At 43.3% G+C, this 23,046-nt stretch overlaps 1 protein-coding gene across 3 annotated transcripts in view; it reads left to right on the top strand.

Annotated features, from left to right (window-relative positions):
- Positions 1-23,046, top strand: part of LOC137317881 (collagen alpha-1(XV) chain-like) — a 278,899-nt gene that overhangs the window by 86,865 nt on the left and 168,988 nt on the right. For all 3 annotated transcript variants that reach the window (XM_067980899.1, XM_067980902.1, XM_067980893.1), the window contains exons 3-5: positions 3,782-4,329; positions 14,143-14,217; positions 14,313-14,411. In XM_067980899.1, the coding sequence (XP_067837000.1) occupies positions 3,782-4,329; positions 14,143-14,217; positions 14,313-14,411 (722 nt within the window). The remainder of the gene's footprint in view (positions 1-3,781; positions 4,330-14,142; positions 14,218-14,312; positions 14,412-23,046) is intronic.

Genomic DNA, 23,046 nt, shown 5'->3' with positions numbered 1-23,046 from the left:
AGGGCAACCGACTGCTCTGCTCTGTGATTAATCTCCTTACTAAAAGAGGCCACTTAAGTTTTAAACCTCTCCACAACCTTCTCCCCCCACCTCTGCTAAGCCCAACACCGGTACCAGTAACGCACCATTACAGGGGCACAAATGGCAGGAAATATCTTGTGAGGCATCACCCAGCCTTTGACCTTCTATTACAATGGGCCAACCCATATTTGGGCGGCTGTATTATACACCGGTTGTCACTTCTAGTGGAAAATCCCAGCACTGTTGGCGGGAGTCAGCGGAAAGCTTCCCCTCCCCCGCCTGCTGGTTGGTATAGCATCAGACAAAATTGGGGGTGAATGTCCTCGGGCGTCCTCCCGTTTACGCGCGTGAATGAGATTTCTGCTGGAGGTAAGGCGGCTGAGCGGGAGAAGGTCAGAGGACGTTCACCCCCTGGGACTTACAACTCCCAGTTATTCCGTGACTTAGCAGGTTAAATTTTCAACTTGATTTGAATGGCAGTTGGGCGGTTTCTATAATGGGTGGCAGATCCACAATGCCAGTTTTACGCTAAGTTGAAAATCTACCCCCCAATTCATTCTCTCTCTCTCCTCTATCCAGCTGGCAACACCATCTTGCTTCCTCGAAACACCTTGCAGCCAGTTACATTTTCAGCAGTTGTATATGCGCTGTATATAATCTCTACATTTAATTTTTTTAATTTTTCCTCGAAGTTTTACATAGAATAGTATATTCCCTGCAGCATTGCTCATAGGTAGCCAAGGAGCTGACCTGAGGTTTAATAACATTTACCACAGTCTCACTGTGGCCTAGCTGTGACATCTTGGAATTGTCTCATTTTAAAAAACAATGATTTGTTTGTAATGTTATTTTCATTGTGATCACTGATCCGAGTCAGGAAAGAAAATGGTAGCCAACAAACACGGTGAAGATATTATTGGAGTAATTTGATTGGCTCGCTTTTGCTGTTGTTGCAGATTCTGGGTTTGGGGGAAAGAAACGAGCCATTTGATTGGACTTTTGGTTGGCTGAAATACCCCTGTGATTAAATGTAAAACAGCCCGTTTCATTATGTTAACAGGCTCTGGTTATTTTGGTCAGTCGTGATTTTTGTGTATTTTCTGTCCGTTTTTGAGATGTTGTGGATGATTTTGAGGTGCGATGCACTGTGTGCGAGGCTTATTCATAATATAACCGTCAATCCATTGGATAATTTCGTTATGTGGTATTGTGGGAAAATTCACTGATACTGTGTGATTGGACCAATCTATTTGGGCGTAGCCCCTGGGGTTCAGTGGTATTCATGGAGAGAGGGGAACCTGTCCACACAGAGTGGTGGTGGTGTCGTGTTCAATCCCTTTCCTCAGCTCCTCTCCCTCTTGGTGGGTAGTTTACATGCTTATGGGGTGTGGGAGGGAGGAGGAGGAGGGGTCGGGTGGAAGTCTTGCATTGTGAAGACCTCTAGAAGCTGACTGCATACTGCTTAGTACTTTCCAAGCTTCAGGAGTATCACCTCTTCTGATTGGCTTGTGTGCCATAATGCTGGATATGTCTTCTGATTCATATGCACCTGGTTTGAATCCCAGGACCGTAATGAAATCCACCGGCCTCACCTGAGATGGGTTTTTTAGCTGATGGGTAGAAGTGGAGAGGAGAGAATCCACGGGCGTGAGAGAGTACATGACCTCTGGGGAAGAAAAACACCTTATCGCACAGAAACCACATTTCCCGTTGCTGAGCCTCAAAGCAGTGTTAGCCAGAAATGGTATTGGGCTGCAGCTGAGGAGCATCCTTTGGTCATGTCATGTCCATCCTGGTCTAGAGCTGAACAAGATCAATAGAGGCAAGCAGTCTTAAACATAGGAATTGCTAAACAAAAAAGAACAAGGTCCATCTAGTTTCCTGCTTGGGCGTCAGCTGTTTACAATATATATCAATGACTTAGATGAAGGGACCGAGTGTAACGTATCCAAGTTTTGCTGACGATACAAAGCTAGATGGGGAAAGTAAGCTGTGAGGAGGATGCATAGAGGCTGCAAATGGATGTAGACAGGTTAAGTGAGTGGGCGAGAAGATGGCAGATGGAGTATAATGTGGGGAAATGTGAAATTATCCACTTTGGTAGGAAGAATCGGAAAGCAGAATATTTTTTAAAAGGTGAGAGACTAAGTAATGTTGGTATTCAGAGGGATTTGGGTGTCCTTGTTCACAAATCACAGAAAGTCAACATGCAGATACAGTAAGCAATTAGGAATGCAAATGGTATGTTAGCCTTTATTGCAAGTGGGTTGGAGTATAAGAGTGAGGAGGTCTTGCTGCAATTATATAGGGCTCTGGTGAAACCACACTTGGAGTACTGTGTACAGTTTTGGCCTCCTTACCTAAGGAAGGATAAACTTGCCTTAGAGGAGATGCAACGAAGGTTCATTAGATTGATTCCTGGGATGAGAGGGTTTTCCTATGAGGAGAGATTGAGTAGAATAGGTCTGTATTCTCTGGAGTTTAGAAGAATGAGAGGTGATCTCATTGAAATGCATAAAATTCTTAGAGGGCTTAACAGCGTAGATGCAGAGAGGCTGTTTCCCCTGGCTGGAGAGTCTAGAACTAAGGGTCATAGTCTCAAGATAAGGGGTCGGCCATTTAGGACTGAAATGAGGAAAAATGTCTTCACTCAGAGGGTTGTGAATTTTTGGAATTCTCTATCCCAGAGGGTTGTAGATGCTCAGTCGTTGAGTAAATTTAAGAGTGAGATCGATAGATCTTTGGACACTAAGGTAATCAAGGGACATGGGGATAGGGCGGGAAAGCGGAGTTGAGGTCAAAGATCAGCCATGATCTTATTGAATGGTGGAGCAGGCTCGAGGGGCCATATGGCCTACTCCAGCTTCTGTTTCGTATGCTTAAGTTCTACCGTCCTGGTAGTTGAATGATACAAAGATAATGGAGTTATTGACTAATCGTAGCAATCAATCTCTATCAGTTGGTCTACAATGGACATGAGGAAACTCCCAGTGGTGGAGAGCTTTGGGAACCATAGGTCTAAAGTCACCTGTTCCTCCCAAGCCTGCTAAGCTTACCACGTCATGTCTCAAATTACTCATTTACTGTATCCCAAAATACTATTTTTTGAAAGGAATCTACCTAATTTGCATATGAATGAATCAACACTAACTGCTTCCACCTTCTCCCTAGGGAGTCTGTTCCATAGATTTAGCAGTCTCTCGCTGAAACATTGTTTCCGCAGATTAATTTTGAATTTACCCCTCTTAAGGGGAATAAAAATAGTGAGGAAACTGTAGTAAGTGAGAAGGGACCATTGCTTCACAAATAAAGAGTTCCATCCGTTACATTTACAAGTCTTTGTTTACTGTTTTTCTCATCACAATTGGACTACACTGTAACCAGCTCCTAGGAGGGAAGAAATTTGCTGCAAGCATTTCTGATTGTCCCAATTCCAGCAATCATATTCAAACAATACATCTACCACCACTTCGAACTTAAGAATCTCTTCGAACATTTGCGAATCAGCTCACAGTATAATACTCTCATCATTTTCAAATCAAATCATGGGAACCATGGTGTCGTCATGCATAACTTGCAGGTGGTCACTCACTGCCTGGACTTGGAGGGAGTTACGGCGGCCCGATCTGAAAGAATCCGCCGAGGAAATCTCCGGGGCGCATATTTAAAGGAAACATATCCATAGAAAGCGAACGGCAGTCCATTCACATTGACTAACAGTGGCAGGAGACATATTTACCTTTTTTCTCTTGTTTTGCAGAGAGAAGATCCAATGATCATATTGACCTGACTGGGCTGATTGGAGTCCCTCTACCACCATCAGTCGCATTCATCACAGGATATGAAGGCTTTCCAGCATACAGTTTTGGGCAAGGTGCAAACATTGGTCGACTGACTAAGACCATGATACCTCAGTCTTTCTACAGAGACTTTGCGATCCTTGTGACCATCAAGCCAGCTAGTGACGATGGTGGGGTGCTGTTTGCAATTACAAATTCCTACCAGAATATTATTTACTTGGGAGTGAAGCTAACTGCAGTTTGGAACGACAGCCAACGGATCGTGCTTTTTTACACGGAATCGGGTTCTCAAACCTCCCATGAGGTTGCCTCGTTTGAGGTGTCGTCTATGACTAACAAATGGACCCGGTTTGCTTTGTCCATTCAGGACGAGGTTGTCACCTTGTACTTGGACTGCGACGAATATCAGCAGAGTCACTTCACACGGTCACCTCGGGCATTATTTTTTGAGCCAAGTTCAGGAATTTTCATTGGGAATGCCGGAGGGGCAGGATTGAACAAGTTTATAGTAAGTGTCGTAGAGTTTATTTTGCGTTGAAAGCTTGAAATGCAAATGTTTCACACTTTAACTACTGACATTTGTGTTATACTAGCAAAAAAGGTGTCGCTATACTAGTTAAATGCTGGAGGTCCAATTGTTTAATGTCTCATTTTACCAGTCTCAGTAATTATTATTCAGATCTTAATATTTATGAAAAGGACTTAGTGAATCAACAAAACCATACTGTGTGAATATGAAGACTTATCAGAGGGTCAATGTTAAATACAAAGGCGCGTACATTGTGGTATTTTATAATGGGAGCCCCATATACCCTGGAGGTTATAGAATTTACACAGAAAGAGGCCATTCAGCTCTCCATGCTGGTGCTGGATCTTCAACTGGAACAGCCTACCAAAACCCCAGTTCCCTGTCCTTTTCATTTTTCTTTTCCAAATACTTATTGAATTGCCTTTCAAATTATGTTATAGTCTATTCCTCAACAGACCCTTGTGGTAAAGCATTGAATGTTCTAATAACCTTCTATGTGGAAACATTTCTTCCAACTTCCCCGTTTGTTCTTCCAGTGATAATCCTCAGTATATGCCCCTTGTTACTGATTTGCCAACCAGCGGAAACAATCCTTAACTACTTACCCTCTCAAAATCTTTCAGCGAAAACAGTTATTAATTGCTAGAAGTGGACTTTTTACCTACATTACAAAAATGAAATATGCAAATGTATTCAAATTAATAGCTTTATATACTTTCCTGTTGATTTGAAACCCTTAACACTGCAAGAATTTGGGAAATTTATACTGACAATTTCAGTAATTTAACATACTGTGCTAGATTCAATCAGTCTTCCATTTGATTTATTCACTTCAGATAACTACGCTTAAAAATTGCCCTGTTAAAAGTTGTACAAAATAAAGCAATTAATTTCCTGTTTATGATGATATTTTCAAGCTGTGACTTTTAACAGCTGCAAAAATTGCAGGGACGTTTTTCTTCCTGTCACTGACTGTTGTGACGGTGGGTGGGGGATGGGGTGTCTTGAGCACCTTCCAATTAATGTCAACTTCAAAATCTATCAGTGTCGTCATAAAGTGATTGAAGACCGAAATACATTTGTTACAGGTCAGAGGTTTTAAACCATTTCTCTTTCAATCTTGTACCAGAGGCCCCTTCAAGTGAGCCTCCCTTTTCAAGAACCAGGAATGAATGGCTGACCCAAGGGAAAAATGACCTCGTTTGCTGCTACACTAAATGTTACCGCCAGGGTACAGGTCAAACATAATAATCCAATTATTTTCTAAAGAATAATTTATTACCAAGGTAACAGACAAATACTATCACAACTCACCCTTTGCAGTTCACCAACAGCTTTACATCTTCCATCTTTCACCCTCCATAAACTTGAGCTCATCCAAAACCCTGCTGCCTGTATCCTAATCACACCAAGTCCCGCTCAACGATCACCCCTGCGCTCGCTGACCTACATTGGCTCCTGGTCCCCGAGCACCTCCATTTTACGATTCTCATCCTCATGTTTAAATCCCCCCATGGCCTTGCCCTTTGCTATCTCTGTAACCTCCTCCAGCCCTACAACCCTCCGAGAATTGTACGTTCCTCCAACTCTGGCCTTTTGTCCATCCTCCACTTCCTTTGTCCCACCATTGGTGGCCGTGCTTTCAGCTGTGTAGGGCCTAAACTCTGGAATTCCCTCCCTAACCTCTTTCCCTAAATCTCTCTCCTCCTTTAAGACCCTCCTTAAAACCTACCTTTTTGACCAGCCTTTTGGTCACCTCTCCTAATGCTCTTTGGCTCGGTGTCAATTTTTGTCTGATTATGCACCTGTGAAACACCTTAGCATTTTACTACGCTAAAGACAGTATATAAATGCAAGTTTTTTCTCAAAATAGAAGTGTCTCGGGATGAAAGCCTCTTCTCTCCCTTGATAAATAAAATGTGGCCTCAGACTATATACCTTGGGTTGAGATGTCACACACAGAATGCGTGATCCCCACATTGGTGTGGAGTTTGATGCATCCAAATGGATCTGAGTCAGATAGGATGCACACTGACCTTTTGTGTCCTTGACATCTTTTGTTTCTTTGGTCAACCAGTCATGATCAATGGCCCGATTGTACAGGTTCCCATGATATTAAAACACATACATTATGAAGATGATCCCGTGAAATGTTAATGAGAGGATGAACTCACATTGTCTACTTTGATGTGTATTACTAGACATTATTGATCAAGTTTATCGATTTTAACCCTGCTCACCCGGCGGGAATGGGGATTGGGCACTACCCGCTGCGTTTTTGACATTTTAACCCTGCCAATTTGGGCTGAGGGGAAGGCTCCCTGCCACAGCCTGGTGGGTTCCTTGTCCATAATTAAGTCTCAGGGTCCGATGATGTCACTCAGGCCCCCACACGATTTTAACTTGGGATTGTGGCTCCACAGGCTTCATTTCATCCCTCCATATTGAGATTTCCTTCACCTTTGTTTGGCACTGCCCCTCCCACAGCCTTGACAAAGGATGACAAATATTTCCAATCCATCCGGAACCTTAATACCTGATACAATATTTGCCCCCATAGCCAGGAACTGACCGTTAAAAGTGAACATATACCTTTAATCTTGACCTGCTAGCCAGGTTTCACAACTGCTGTTAGCAGTAAGTCAAAGCTATGCTGGGAGCTTATGCCAGTTTTTCAAATGAGCTGAGTCCTCAAAATTTGGGCAGTGCTCTGTGAGTCACCTTGTCCCTGGCAGGCAGCCATTACCAATGCACATTTTGCTGGGATCATAAAATTGGGACTATACTGAAAAAGTGCTTCCTGATTTTGCTCCTGAACGGCCTAGTTCTAATTTTAAGATCTTGTCCCTTTATTCTTCATTCCCTACCAGAGGAAATAGTTTCTCTGTATCTACCCTATCAAATCCTTCTAACATTTTAAACACCTCGATCAGATAATCCTTCAATCTTCTAAACTCAAAGGAATACAAGCCAAGTTTATGCAATCTGTTCTCATAATTGAACGCTTTTAGACCCGATATTCTGGTGAATTTCCAAGGCCAGTATATCCTCCCTGAGGTGCCGAGTCCAGAACTGAATGCAGTACTCCAGATATGGTCCAACCAGAGATTTATACAACTGTAGCATAATTTCCATCCCATTGTATTCCAACCCCCCTGAGATAAAGGCTAACATTCCATTAGCCCTTTTAAATATTTTTTGTACCTGCCCACTAGCTTTTGGTGATTTCTGTATATGGACCCCTAAATCTCTCTGCTTCTCTACAATTCCTAGCTTCTTACCATTTAGAAAATACTCTGATCTGTCTTTCTTAGGTCCAAAGTGGATGATCTCACACTTCCCCACATTGAACGCCATCTGCCACAGTTTTGCCCACTCACTTAATCTCTCAGTGTCCCTTTGCAACTTTCTGCTCCCATCTACACTGCTTGCTGTGCCACCTAGCTTCGTGTCGTCAGCAAACTTCAAAATACAGCTCTCTATTCCTTCATCTAAGTCATTGATAAATATAGTGAAAAGCTGAGACCTCAGTACAGATCCCTGGGGAACACCACTAGTCATATCTTGCCAATTGGAGTACATACCCATTTTCCCTACTCTCTGCCTGTTAGCTCCTAACCAGTTCCCTACCCATGTCAATAGATTGCCTCCAATTCCACGCGCTTTCATTTTGCTGATGCCCCTTGGTTCTCGTACCTTATCTCAGATGCGTGCCACTCCTTCTAATCGATTCTATTGCGGAAGAAGCAAATATTCTGATTGGTCGTGGCCGACTGGGATTCTGGTCAGCAACTAGCATACAGAGGTGTGTACTCCCTTTGGGGTTCCCCTGCTTGTCCATCGTAACTTTGTCATTTTCCTGCAGCTCTTCCGCTGAAGTTCCAACGGACCAGCGGGAGAACCCTGATAGTGCCAAACAAGACCAGACTTGTTTAGACAGTGGGATTTGTTTTAGGGTATCCTGCAAGAGGGAAATAGGAGACAGGGATCAGAAATGCTTATCAACGAGAGAAAAACAATAGTAAAACGTTAAGATTAGAGTTAAGTTAAAGATCCAGGAGATTAAACTAAACTGCTGAACCAATCAAGGGTATGAGTAGGTTGATTGACAAGTTTTGAGGATAGCAAAGGACTTGTCATTACCGCAAACCTTATCAGTAGGAGAGGAAAAGAGGAGCCAGTGCTAATGGTGAACACTGACATCGAAACGGTTCTTGCCAAATATCAAGGTTAGAGAATGGTAGAGTCAGCAGATCAATTTAGTGAGATGAGGGAGAAAGAGTTTTAGCCACAGCATGTCAAGGTAAAGTGATCCTTTGGGCTTAAAGGACAGCAATATCACACTCCTTTAGGTGTACGCCATTTCTCTCGGGTTTCTGATGATCCGCTGCCAAGGGACCCTCCGCGGAAATTCTACCCCGCCATCTTTCGGGTGAGGTATTAAACCGAGGCCCCCTCTTCCTGTTCAGAAGGATGTAAAAGATTCCATGGCATTATTTGATGAAGAGCCTACAGTTTTCCCTATGTCCTGGCCAACATTCCTCCTCCAACCAACAACATCACCACCAAAAACATGTTAACTGGTCATTCACCTAATTTGTTGTTTGTGGGATCTTGTGGATTAACTGCTGCATTTGCCTACAAAAAACATGAGTGACTGCACCTCAAAAAGTAATTCAGAGGCTTTGGAAGATTCTGAGAACACGATTAGGCGATTTATAAATCCAAGTTCTTTCTGCCTAAAATAATTATTTGTAAAAATTATTTTACGGGAAAGAAAAATTTGAAAAACGCTAAATTCTTTCACAGAAGTACCAGCTCAGTCTGTTTTCATACTACAGTACGACCACTATGTTGTGCCCGTTCTTGTATTATTGGCTAGGATGTTTGTTTGGAGAACTTGTCCAAACCTCTGACTTGGCCCGAGCTCAGCTCAAAGTTGGGTCTGGTTTGTCCACCTGCGCCGTGCAGGCAAGTGGCTCTGATTCTTGTCATGGCTGCTGCTTCTGTTGCGTAAACATTAGTGGAGTTCCTGTGGAGAGTTGTATAAACAGGGTGAGGCGCAGACCTCCTCAAGCTCACAGCTTCATAGATCCCGTTTTTTCAGTGCCTTAAAAACAGGATGCGACAGCTGTACCAGGACAGATGTTTCACTGATATTAACTGGGTGGTTGCTGGTAGCATAGAATGATCTGTAGCAACCGAACTCAATAAATGTGTTTTCATTGAGGAAATAGAACACAATAAAATGGTTAAAATAGCAAGGAAGACTCTCGTGGAACTGGTAAGATTAGTGTTTGAGGGTAGAAAGATTGGCAAAAGCCGGTCCAATTTTACTCTTCTTAACTTATGGGTTTTAATATTCTCGATTGAATCATAGAATCTTACAACACAGAAGGAGGTCATTCGGCCCATTGTGTCTGTGCCGGTTCTATGAAAGAGACATCCAATTAGTCCCACACCCCGGCTCTTTCCCCATGGCCCTATAATTTTTCTTTTTCAAGTATAGTATAGTATATTCAAAGCTGAGATAGATAGATTTTTGGATTGTAGGGGAATCAAGGGATATGAGGATTGGGCGGGAAAGTGGAGTTGAGGTTGAAGATCAGCCATGATCTTATTGAATGGCGGAGCAGGCTCGAGGGGCCGTATGGCCTGCTCCTGCTCCTATTTCTTATGTTCTTACGTTCTTATATGTCCAATTCCTTTTTGAAAGTTACTATTGAATCTGCTTCCACCACCTTTTCAGGCAGTGCATTCCAGATCATAACAACTCGCTACATAAAAAAAAATTCTCCTCATCTCCCCTCTGATTCTTTTGCCAAGTATCTTAGATCTGTGTCCTCTGGTTACCGACAGTTCTGCCACTGGAAACAGTTTCTTCTTATTTACTCTATCAAAACCCCTCATAATTTTGAACACATCTATTAAATCTCCCCTTAACCCTCTCTGCTCTAAGGAGAACAACCCCAGCTTCTCTAGTCTTTCCACATAAATGATGTACCTCATCCCTGGTATCATTCTGGTAAATCTCTGCACCCTCACAAATACCAATGCCAAGCATTGACATCCTTCCTAAAGTGTGGTGCCCAGAATTGAACACAATACTCCACCTGAGGCCTAACCAGTGTTTTATAAAGGTTTAGCATAACTTCCTTGCTCTTGTGCTCTGTGCCTCTGTTTATAAAGCCCAGGATCCCATATGCTTTTTTAGCAGCTTTATCAACTTGTCCTGTCACCTTCAAAGATTTGTGCATGTGAGCCCCCAGGCCTCTATGTTCCTGCACCCCCAATAAACAAAAATATTTTTGAGGAACATTCACAACAAGTTGGCGTTTGTAGTGTCATGATGGGCCAGTCAGCCTATCATTGACAGGCTAGATACACTACAACATATGACACTCTCTAAACCGCCCCTTGTTTGGCATGATAGCATACATATTGCTCACAGACCTAAACTTAACTCCAGTAGTAAATGCGCACTTATGCCCAGAATGTTGAGCGTATGGTTTAATGTTCACTTAATACACTTGTGTGCCTCCTTTTTCTTAGGGTGTCAGCCTTGTCTTACTATTACCTCCTGAGTCAGAAGGTTGTGGGTTCAACTCCCACTCCAGAGACTTGAGCGCATAATCTAGGCTAACACTTTAGTGCAGTACTGAGGGAGTGCTGCATTGTTGGAGGTGCCGTCTCAGACGCTAAACTGAGCCCTCTTCTGCCCTCCTACATTGATGTAAAAGATCCCATGGTACTATTTGAAGAAGAGCAGGGAGTTCTCCCGGTGTCCTGGCCAAAATTTCTCCCTCAACCAACACCACTAAAACAGATTGTCTGCCCATTTATCTCATTGCTGTTTGTGGGATCTTGCTGTGTGCAAATTGGCTGCTGTATTTCCTACATTACAACAATGACTACACTTCAGAAATACTTCATTGACTGTGAAGTGCTTATCCATGTTGTGAAAGCTGCTATATAAATGCAAGTTCTTCTTGAATTCTTCTCCATGTATCATACACAGCTTCTTTCCTCCTCACTGAAGAGTCACTCTAGCAACCTGATTCCAAGCTTCTGATGTGCCCATCCTTAAGGTGGCAGCTTGAGGGTGCATTGGCACATGGGCCTTATTATTGCAGTGAAACTGAAGTTGGCGTGTAATCAGCCACTGACGATAGTGATCTCAGAGTGGTTCGCACCGAGTAAACCGGGGGTCTCCCACCCAAAGTCACTGAACATATTTAAGAAGGAGATGGATAGATTTCTAGACACAGAAGGCATCATGGGGTATGGGGAGAGAACGGGACTATGGTATTGAGATAGAGGATCAGCCATGATCATATTGAATGGCGGAGCAGGCTTGAAGGGCCAAATGGCCTACTCCTGCTCCTATTTTCTATGTTTCTAAACTGCAGTTCCCAGACTCCTATGTAAACGCGTGTTGGAAGAGGAGTTAGATCAACATAAAATCAATTAAAGACCAAGACTTAATGTCATTACATTTGGAGTCCGTGCACACACAACACGTTCTGCAATTTGGGTCAAACATCTACAACGGAATAAAAGGAGGCATTGACTTTACAAACAAGGAGATTTAATAAAAAATTGTACAATTGGATGCCCCATCTAACAATAAGGTCTGAATTTTTCTTTGATTACTCAACGTGTTGTGTGTGCATGCACTCCAAATGTCATGATATTACTTTTACTTTCTTTTAATTCATTTCATGTTAATCTAACTCCACGTTCATTCGTCTCCAGTAAGACAGCAAAGTGGGTGTGTAAATTTCCTAAACTGTAATTGAAGTAAATTATGCTACAGTAAGATAGAGTACCCAGTCTGGTGAAAGTAATCATTGGGGAACGGGGTAGGACCTCTTTGGTCACTGTGAACGTGCTTCAAATGTCACTAAACAGTGACGACTCTCCTCTCAAGCTGAGCACTTTTACCAGAGTTTAGTTCAGAGTTACTCTAGTTGGTTTTACCTAGCATTGTAAGCTGTGATACAGAGCTTGTATTAAACCCTTTGAGATCTCAAAATACTTTGTGAGGATGGATGGAATTCTTTCCTGACTTAAAATCTTTCTAAGGCTTTTCAGGGATATATTTTAATCCCTCCACTCTGTTAGGAGTGGGTGTGTTTAGTACTCTTTTGCTCTTTTGGGCTGGTCATGTCTTGGACAAATCATCTCAATAACTTAAACATATTGCCAGATTTTAATCAATCGACAGAATCTCTTCCCCATATCTCTTAAAAACTTTCCCACTCAGAATCTGATTACAGTACCTATCACTCTGCTCCTCCTCGTGTTCCGAATCTCTCCGCTGCTCCTCTTCATCCTTTAAACCTCCCTACTGCTCTTCTTCATGTTGTCAGCCCCTCCCCACATTGCACGTTTCCTGCCTGGCAGGCAAAGTGGGTGACCTGTTCTCACATCTCTACCAATGCTAACCTATAAACAGCTTCTAGGACATGCCAGTCCTCCACTTGGCACCTTCCACCACAGAACTGGGCACTCAGCAGATGGGAAAAGACCAATGCACATCTTCCAACTGAAATCTGGGTTGTAAAATGAATGGTCATTTTAAAATCGTTGACATAGTTCCTCTTTTGTTTTCTACCTCCCAGGTCCTCTCTTGCTTCGTTTTCTTACTTTGCACCCAGTCTCTTACTGAACCGAACCACAGAGGTTCCAGTTGAGGGGTGTTACTAATGAGGTACCAGTGGAGACAGAGAGTAGGGATCACTGGTTTGTTGTCTGATTGGTGGGATGTGGCAAGTGGTATTCCTCAGGGATCTGTACTGAGGTCACAGCTTTTCACCATATATGTTAATGACTTGGATGAAAGAATGAGAGAGTTGTATATCCACGTTTGCAGATGACACTATGTTAGGAGGCACAGTAAATTGTGCAGATGGGAACAGGAAGTTACAAAGGGATAGTGACAGAGTAAGTGAGTGGGCAAAACTATGGCAGATAGAGTTCAATGTGGGCAAATGTGAGGTCATCCACTTTGGATCCGAGAAAGACACTCCCTCGGAACTACTCGGTCATTGAGATGAGATGTTAAACCGAGGCCCCGTCTTCCCTCTCAGGTGGACGTAAAAGATCCCACGGCACTATTCAAAGAAGAGCAGGGGAATTCTCCCTGGTGTCCCGGCCAACATTTATCCCTCAACCAACAACTAAAAGAGATGATCTAGTCATTTACCTCATTGTGGGAGCTTGCTGTACATAATTTTGGCTGCCATGTTTCCTACATTACAACAATCAATACACTTCAAAGTACTTAATTGAGGTCATGAAAGGCGCTATAGAATGCAAGCTCTTTCTTTTACATGATGTTTTTGTATCAACACCTTTAACATGGAGTAGGGAGTGAGCTTTTGGCTTAGTGGTGGTATTCCCAGCTCTGATTCAGAAAGTGTAGGGTTCAAACCCTGCTCCAGACAGTCCTGGCGTGTGGAGACTGGACCTCCGGCTCTGAATACAGGGCTGACATCCAGTGGGATACTCTTGTCCGGTGGGTGCCCCTCCCCCCCATATATGATGAGTATGGCTGTGGGAGCCCGTAAAACCCTTCAGCCGTATAGGACTAACCACCCTACCGGCTGGCATGAAGATGGTTATGAGCATGGAAGGATGTTATCGTCAGCCTGCAAATCTTTCACGCTATTCTCCAAGGGAAGAGTGTGAAGATATGAAAACAACAAACACAGGGAACATTCTTGTGAGCACCATTCGGATCTCCAGTTCAAAGTTTTTGAAATCTTTAACCTGTCTCGTGTTTTTCAGGGGTCCATCCAAGAACTTAGGATTAACTCAGACCCACGGGCCAGTGAGGAACAATGTTATGACGTTGAGCTGGATGTAAGTAAACTTTAGTGTGACCCTCTTAAGACTGATTTAACACATTCATTTTACCACTGGATTTTTATTTGTTGATATTGATTGCTTTGCCACAGGGATCTTCTGGAGATGCCAGCGGTGATGGTAGTGGTCAATATATTCCCCAGGAGCACGGAGGCATTAAACCCCAAATTCAGCACATTACTCCACGTCCTGTGAGTGACAATATAACATTACCATTCTGTTTTGGCGTTTCTTTTCTCTTTATTTACTCATGATATCTTTGGCTTCTATGGTTCAAACTGTTCTCATAGTTGAGCCCTAGCTTGTTCACATATCTAGGTAATTAGGGTACAGTAGTGTAATGGTTATGTCACTGGACTAATCACCTAGAGAACATGAGTTCAAATCCCACCATTGCAGTTTGAGAATTTGAAAAAGCTGTTGTCAGTAAAAGTGACCAAGAAGCTGACAGATTGTCATAAAAACCGAAATGGTTCACTAACGTCCTTTAGGAATGGAAGCCTGCCGTCCTTACCCAGTCTGGCCTACGTGTCACTCAACTCCCACACTAACGTGGTTTGACTCTTAACTGCCCTCTGAAGTGGCCGAGCAAGCAACTCAGATGTATCAAGAAGAAGGCTCACCACCACCTTCTCAGGGCAACTAGGGTTGGGCAAAAATACTGGCCTTGCCAGTGATGCCCACATCCCAAGAATGAAAATAAATTGTAGTGTGCCCAGGGAATGAATAGAGAACCCTCTTCAAATTATTTCAGCGACTTGTTCTATTGTCTTCAGATGGTGGCACAATAACACACCCAAGATTTCATCTGAGCCTTCAAAAGTCAAAAGTAAATTATTTAACAGTTAATGAACAAGAGTATAGCAGCAGTAAACACAACATATATTTTATAGTAGTTAAGCTCAGGTAACTCCTCATGTAGTAGAAAATAATAAACAGGTTACCACTGCTGTCCTAAATGTGGCGGTTCTTTTCTTTTTCCTTCTATCTACGTAGGCTATCTAGCCTGACTACCTCTCTTTGAAGATTATAGACAGAGTCCCCACTTTGAACAAGAGAGGTAGATAAAATATTATTGAGACCAATCAAATTTAAACACCTTAATAAAAAAGCTACCAATGAAATGCATGTATGAACAAATCCCACAAGATGTTTGCACTTGAATGGAATGATTTGACCTATTTGTCGAAGATCAGGCATAGGCCGCAGACAAACTGACTAAAATCTGTAACAATTGCATCAAGTTAAGCTGAGATATGATTTCTGTGGGGGAAGCTGCTTTTCAACCTGTTATGCACCGTGACAGAATTGAGGAAGCCAATACCACGCCAAATCTTAGACAAAAATATTTGCATCTTCAAAGGAATTTTCAGAATACACTCAACAGGCGTGTTACAAACAGATAAAAAAAATATTTTTATTACATTCTTCTAACTGAATTTGTGAAATTCTGCATTATATCTGGAGAGAATGAGCATTTCATTAATGTTTTTATATTTAGTACCATTATATGGGGACATGAATCAGCAGCTACTACACCAAACATGTAATGGGCATGCTGAGGGTGGAAAATTGGCCATTTGTCCTTTTGAGACCAGCCTTCTACTGCTACTGTACCAGCCTACCACCCAACTATATTTTGAATGCCCTCATGTAATTGTGTCTATATTATTCTGCCTGCTAAATTATTCAGGAACACTTATTACTCTTTAAGTAGAGTTCTTCCTAATATCTTTACATTTGCTTTTTATTATGTTCAGTGCCAAATATTAACTAGGGTTTATTTAGAATTTGTTTGGGATTTGTGAAATTTGAATTTTGGAGCCCTGGGTGATATGTTTGGTTAAAATAATGGGATAGAAGTTGATATGCCTTGCACCCGTTCTTCGTCCTTCTGCTGCAGGCGATTGATGTCTTCGCTCGGGTGAGTTGCCTGTGGAAGTGTGACCAGCAACGGCAGCTCATGTCGAGTATGCTTATGGGGCCCGAGGACGATTTCCATCGTTGTTTGGGTGCGCGCTGGTCACGCTGAGCTGAGACTAAGCCGGAAAGTGGGCCCAGACCAAAATCTACCCCGATTTGATTTAAATTCTGGGATCCAGATTCAAATGCATGGCAGACTGATGGGATGGAATATACCAGAATGTGGCTAGATTGGCAACCCAACTCCTACTGGGTGCTAATCTATAGCACAAAACTACCCATATTTTAACATTAATTGGCCCCAGGTTGGAAGTCTCTGCTTTGCACCAATGCTAAACTTGCACTGCTAATCTTGACTCAACCTGACTACAGAGTGAAGTAGATCCCCAGGGCCTGAAGGGAGGGAATCGAGCTCCGTGGGTTTTTATTGTAAGTGGAGTGCGTGCCTTAGTTGGTAGCATTCTTGCCTCTGAGTTAGAAGGTTTGCAGGTTCAAGCCCCACTCCAGAGACTTGCAGCACATAATATAGGCTGACCAGTGCAGTACTGAGGGAGTGCTGCATTGTTAGGGGTGGCGTCTTTTGGATGAGAAGTTAAACCAAGGCCCAATCCGCTCTATTAGGTAAAAGATCCCATGGCACTATTTTGACCAAGAGCAGCGGAGTTCTCCGAGTGTGCTGGCCAATATTTATGCCTCAACCAACATCGCTAAAAACAGATTACCTGGTTGTTTATCCCTTTGCTGTTAGTGGGATCTTGCTGTGCATAAATTAGCTGCCACATTTCCCTACATTACAGCAGTGACTACACTTCAAAAATACTTCATTGGTTGCAAAGCACTTTGGGATGTCCTGAGGTTGTGAAAAGTGCTATATAGGTCAGAGGCTGGGTATTCTGCGGCGAGTGACTCACCTCCTGACTCCCCAAAGCCTTTCCACCATCTACAAGGCACAAGTCAGGAGTGTGATGGAATACTCTGCACTTGCCTGGATGAGTGCAGCTTCAACAACACTCAAGAAGCTCAACACCATCCAGGACAAAGCAGCCCGCTTGATTGGCACCCCATCCACCACCCTAAACATTCACTCCCTTCACCACCGGCGCACAGTGGCTGCAGTATGTACCATCCATAGGATGCACTGCAGCAACTCGCCAAGGCTTCTTTGACAGCACCTCCCAAAACCGCGACCTCTACCACCTTGAAGGACAAGACCAGCAGGCACATGGGAACAACACCACCTGCACGTTCCCCTCCAAGTCACACACCATCTCGACTTGGAAATATATCGCTGTTCCTTTATCGTCGCTGGGTCAAAATCCTGGAACTCCCTTCCTAACAGCACTGTGGGAGAACCTTCACCAGACGGACTGCAACGGTTCAAGCAGGCGGCTCACCACCACCTTCTCAAGGGCAATTAGGGATGGGCAATAAATGCTGGCCTCACCAGCAACGCCCACATCCCATGAACAAATTTTTTAAAAGTCTTTCTTTAAATCCAGTGTGGTTTCAAACTTGCATTATAAAGAGCTCATGGGGTCTGGTAGATCCTTTGGACACTTTGCAAACCTACTCAACTTTAATTTAAATGTTTAGTGAGTTGGGGGGTTCTCCCATCCCCACTCTCTGACCATTTAAATATTCCAACCGTGGGGAGAGAGCTCAGTACAGGATGTGTCCAGGCCAGCGCAGTGCTCTCTCTTGGCCAGCCGAGTGGGAGTCAAGCAATGTAGTTAGGGTACTGCCTGGCTGGACCCTAACTGCAGCTACTGACTGAGATGGGTAGCTGCAGTGTGAAGGCACCCTTAATACATATCATTGTACTCTGCCCAATACCACTAAACCACTTCAGGGTTTGAAGGTCTTCAGGAGCCTCTTGGAAATGACACAATGTGTCTGAGAAACAAAATGATGATCTGAGAACTTCCCTGGTGTTTTAACCAATTTTTAACAGGTTTGTTGGCCTGAATCATACTGCGTCTACGGTTTGTCTCATCACTACGTGCATGAGAAACTGAAAGGCAAAAGGATTAAACGCCTCCACAAATTTAATTAAAAACACACACAAACAACAGTAATGGTTTCCTTGGTGACTCAGCAAGATCCTGAGTGCCCACACAAGTCAGTTACACAATGGGGTAAAATGCTCAAAACTAATTTACACTAATTTACACTAATCTAGTGATTGCTAGACACTTCCTGTTAGAACTCGTTGATGAATATCGTAGAAGGAAAGCAAATCCCTGTGCAACAAAGCACACTTAATGCTGTTTACACCTTTGGCCTTAAATGCAATGAGGCCAGAATGTTGGACACGTCTTCTGTGGCTCCCATATCTGCCTGTTTTGACCTCATTCCTATTGTTGCTGAGAACTCTGAGCTGATTCTTCTTTCATGTGGGAAAATTCCATCTTCGACTATTTTTTCCTAGTTTTCTTCCATCAGCTGTTGTTGAGGTAGAGTTTGAGGGTGCCAGATAATCTCTAGTATCTCTTAGGTAGCCATGCTTCACCATGTCCCTAACCAACGTTCACAAGCATTCACGTCACAGTAGGAGTCACTGGATGGCGATCATGAGCAAGAATCCTGGCCGATTTCTCTCCTCACTCGGTCTATACAACACTTTTCCAAAGTACCAAAATTCATTGGCACCCAAAGTGAAAGCATTATTTCACATATATAATGAACAATGCACTCAGACAAGCACGTGCTAAAAATCGTTGTCCTTTAAGGAGTTGGACTCAGAAAGTGTTGTGCTTCCTCAACCATCTGCTCTTAGCTCACCCCTTCCTCTGAACCCCTTCCTCTGAACCCCATCCTGTGTCCCAGCCAGCCGAATCTGCCATGAGACATGAGCTACCATGCAATAAGTAATTGAGTGGTTTAACCACATTACAGATGATAAGCATATTACAGGTGTTAAGCAGAAGGGGTAGTAGCTCTGATTGGGAGCATGTTGCATCCCTTGGATGGTCCCAAACTTTGGTCCTCTCTGCTGACACAACTCTCACCTATCGCTCCAGGTAGTCGCTTATACATGACAGCGACCATACCCCGGGAAACTGCATCGGCTTGCAGGCTATCTCTGCAAAGTTGCTCAAAACCATTTGATCACTGTAAGTACAGCTCTTCAACCGTGGAAGACTACAAGCTGAAACAAAGGTGCTGGAAGAACTTGTTCATGAATTCCTATTTGTGATGACTGTGCTCTCGTAGCCCACTCCCAGGATGATCTGCAAACAATCATGAATCAGGCAACAACTTGCCTACAATTTGGCATGACTATCAGCCTTAAAAAGACAGTGGTATCCTTCCAACCAGCCCCAGGCAAGGATTACAGTCCACCTATTATCACTATCAATGATCACACGCTTCATGCTGTGGACAGATTCACCCTCCCGGGTATCACCTTATCTAGAGAAGTCCATATCGATACAGAAGCATCCTGCAGAATTGCCAATGCCAGCTTAGCTTTTGGCAAACTCCATGAGCGCCTCTAGGACAAGAGAAGCATCAGCCTGCAGACCAAGCTCAAAGTATACAGGGCTGTCATTCTGACGACCCTGCCTGTGAAACTTGGACAACATATGCACGCCATATTAAGAAACGGAATCACTTTCACCGAAGCTGCTGGAGGCGACTAATGAAGATCAGATGCCAAGACAAGGTCCCTGACACCGAGGTTCTTAAATAAGCTGACATGCCAAGCATAGATGCTCTGATCATGAAGGCACAGCTACGATGGACAAGTCATGTGGTGCGAATGTCTGATGAACACATGCTGAAGAAGATCTTTTATGATACATTGACAATCGGGAAGCGATTTCATAGGGGACAGCAAAAGAGATATAAAGACTGCTTAGAAGCAATTCTTACACAGTGCAAAATAAACGTCTATAAATGAGAACAACTTTCTCAAGGTAAGAAAGAATGGTGAGAAACAATCCATTAAGGCACCTCCTACCATGAGGCCCATTGCATTGCTGATGCTGAATGTAAACTCCAACTGAGGTAGTCTTACTTGAAAAATCAAGATTCCCATCCTGGTATATCTGGGACCCACTGATTAATCTGGGATCTACTGATTAATCTGGGACCCACTGATTAATCTGGGATCTACTGATTAATCTGGGACCCACTGATTAATCTGTAGACACTCATTCTGAGCAAAAATAGGTCTCATCAATCATCAAAGAACCCACTGCAAAAAATGAGATGGTATTCCAGCTATCATCTTCGATATCGGAGGACGAACAATGATCTTCGATATCGGAGGACGAACAATGATCTTCGATATCGGAGGACGAACAATGATCTTCGATATCGGAGGATGAACAATGACAGATGATAAAACAAAGATTTCTTGTGGTGAAGTAAAACAGAAAATATGGAAATACTCAGCAGGTCAGGCAGCATCTGTGGAGAGAGAAATAGAGTTAACATTTCAGGTTGATGACCTTTTATTAGAACTGGAAGATGTTAGAGATGAACAGTATTTAAGCAAGTACAGAGTCAGGGATAAGGGGGCAGGGAAAGACCAAATGGGAGAGGCCTGTGATAGGGTGGGGGTCAGGAGTGATTAAATGACAAAAGGGATGATGGTGCAAGGCAAAAGGAGTTGATAATGGGACAAATATTGTCCTCCTTTTGCCTTTCACCACCATCCCTTTTGGTCTTTCCCTGCCCCCTTATCCTTGACTCTGTACTTGCTTAAATACTGTTCATCTCTAACATCTTCCAGTTCTAATGAAAGCTCATCGACCTGAAACGTTAACGCTGTTTCTTCCTCCACAGATTCTGCCTGACCTGCTGAGTGCTTCCAGCATTTTCTGTTTTTATTTCAGATTTCCAGCATCTGCAGTATTTTGATTTCATTTCTTGTGGCGAGTCAGGTGAACTAATAATACGAGTTTGCTGCCATTAAACTTGTAAACGCTAAGCTACAGGCAGACATATTCCTCTTATGCCATGTTATGGGATTAGGCCCCAGCAAATGGAGGGCACCGTTGTTCAGAGAGGTATTTGCAGCAAATAACACTTTGCAGATTCCCTTCATGGAGGACTCACCATTCCAACCAGTTGCATTCGTTAACTGAAACTTAAGTGACTTGCAGTTGCAAAAACAAAGCTGGCTGTGTATAAAGCAAGGGGCGCAGCTACAGTAAGTCCCTTTGTGATCAGCTAATCACCCCATCATCACGCTATATGACTTGGCTAGCCCAATGGTCATATGCCTGGATCGCTTCTAATTGGTAGCTAACCTGGTTAACTCTGTATTGCCTCAGTTTTTCTTCCATTTAGATCTCTTGTGCTAACAAAAGACTCGCAGTATTGGAGGAAGCTTAAACATAGTTGATGCACGTTTTAAAGTACATATAAAGAGAGAAAAGAAAGCGATTACAACAGGAAATCTTTTATAATATTTAATTAGGCAGAAAAGCTGATGAGTATATAATAATATAGCTGGAAGAAAACGTTGATTATAGCTGTGAAGGAGTGTAATTGAGATTAATGTCTTGCTGTGACAAGGAGACCCACGATTGCCAAGATCAGTCTGTGTTTTGCATTCTGCTCAGCAACATGTACGATTCTGACTTTTAATTATTGGCATTTTAATCGAGCGATTTTCAGTATTTGCCCTCAAGATACCTTCAGTTCCTTTTCCCACAGAACCTCAATTCAGTTTAAACAATGCAGCTTCTCAATTTAAGATGTGGAGCTTAAAAACAGGTGAGTAATGTCACATTTTCATCATCGTACAGTTCAGGATTCTTTTTAGTGAGCACCTACCGTTGGTTTTGTGTGACTGCCCTTTTTTTGAGAATTTTTCTGCAAATTCACCGAAGGAAATGTTTTCCTATAATTTTTTTTTAGCCATCATCAAAGCGGATTAAAGATTTTAAACGCAGCATTTTTTTTTACGGGGTGATCCCACACTCTGGAAAAGCTGAGCCCGTGAGTCACAGGTAGGGCTACAACTTGTGGAAGTCACGATTTATCCGAGTGCCAGGTAGTGCAGGATTGTGAACACATCCCTGGAGTTCCCACTGGGTAAGGGTATTAAGGGATATAGAGCCAAGGTCAGCCATGGATGACTGAATGACGGAACAGGCTCGAGGGGCTGAATGGCCGACTCCTATTTCTCTGAGAGCTGCGTGTGAAGCAGTAGAGAATAAAAAGAAAACCAAACCCATTAATAGGGGACACCTCATATAATAATCACCCTCACATGTTGAAAATGTTCTGTTCTCAGTCGATTGCTGCCCAATGCTATATCCCACTTTTTAAAAAATGGAACTTGTGGTCACTAAAGAGCATTTTAAATGTAGAAACCACACACAGATAGGTGGCACAGAAAGTATTAACTCTACTGACGGTTACCTGGCGGAAACCGGGCCCGGGGTTGTAGGGGGGAATGTGCACTTAAAATAAGGGCAGCAACTTACCATTTCTGATCCAGCTGGGTCACATTATTAACCTGCCCTTTTGAGCAGGTGAGCAGGACACCCGCAGGAAGGCAGCGGAGTCCTTCTTTAAAGATGCAGATCGGGTCCAATGATGTCATTGGGACCGGGCTACAATTTTAGTCCGAGGTGTGGGCCAGAATGGGCCCAGGCAGGTAAGTTTTTCAAAAAAAAAATGTAGGTTTCCTTGAGGGCAAGGAGGAGCAGGAGTGCCGCTTAGGGCCCCACAAGGAAACCTTGGACCTCCCTTCCTCCAGGCTTCCTTTTCCATCCCCCGATCATGATCGCCCTCCCTGCCCCACTTACCTGACTGCCGGGGACCGTTCCGGCGGTGGCCTCCTGCCGCCAGAATTCCCTCTCCCACCCGCCAGCCAGGTAGTAGATCTGACTGGGTTTGGGCGGATGGCCGATGAAATTTATGAAAATGAGGTCCGGCTGTTAA

Source organism: Heptranchias perlo, chromosome 3 (assembly GCF_035084215.1).
Source record: "Heptranchias perlo isolate sHepPer1 chromosome 3, sHepPer1.hap1, whole genome shotgun sequence".
Taxonomy (NCBI): domain Eukaryota; kingdom Metazoa; phylum Chordata; class Chondrichthyes; order Hexanchiformes; family Hexanchidae; genus Heptranchias; species Heptranchias perlo.
The sequence above is the reverse complement of the archived record's forward strand: the minus strand, read 5'-3'. Positions and strand labels throughout refer to the sequence as shown.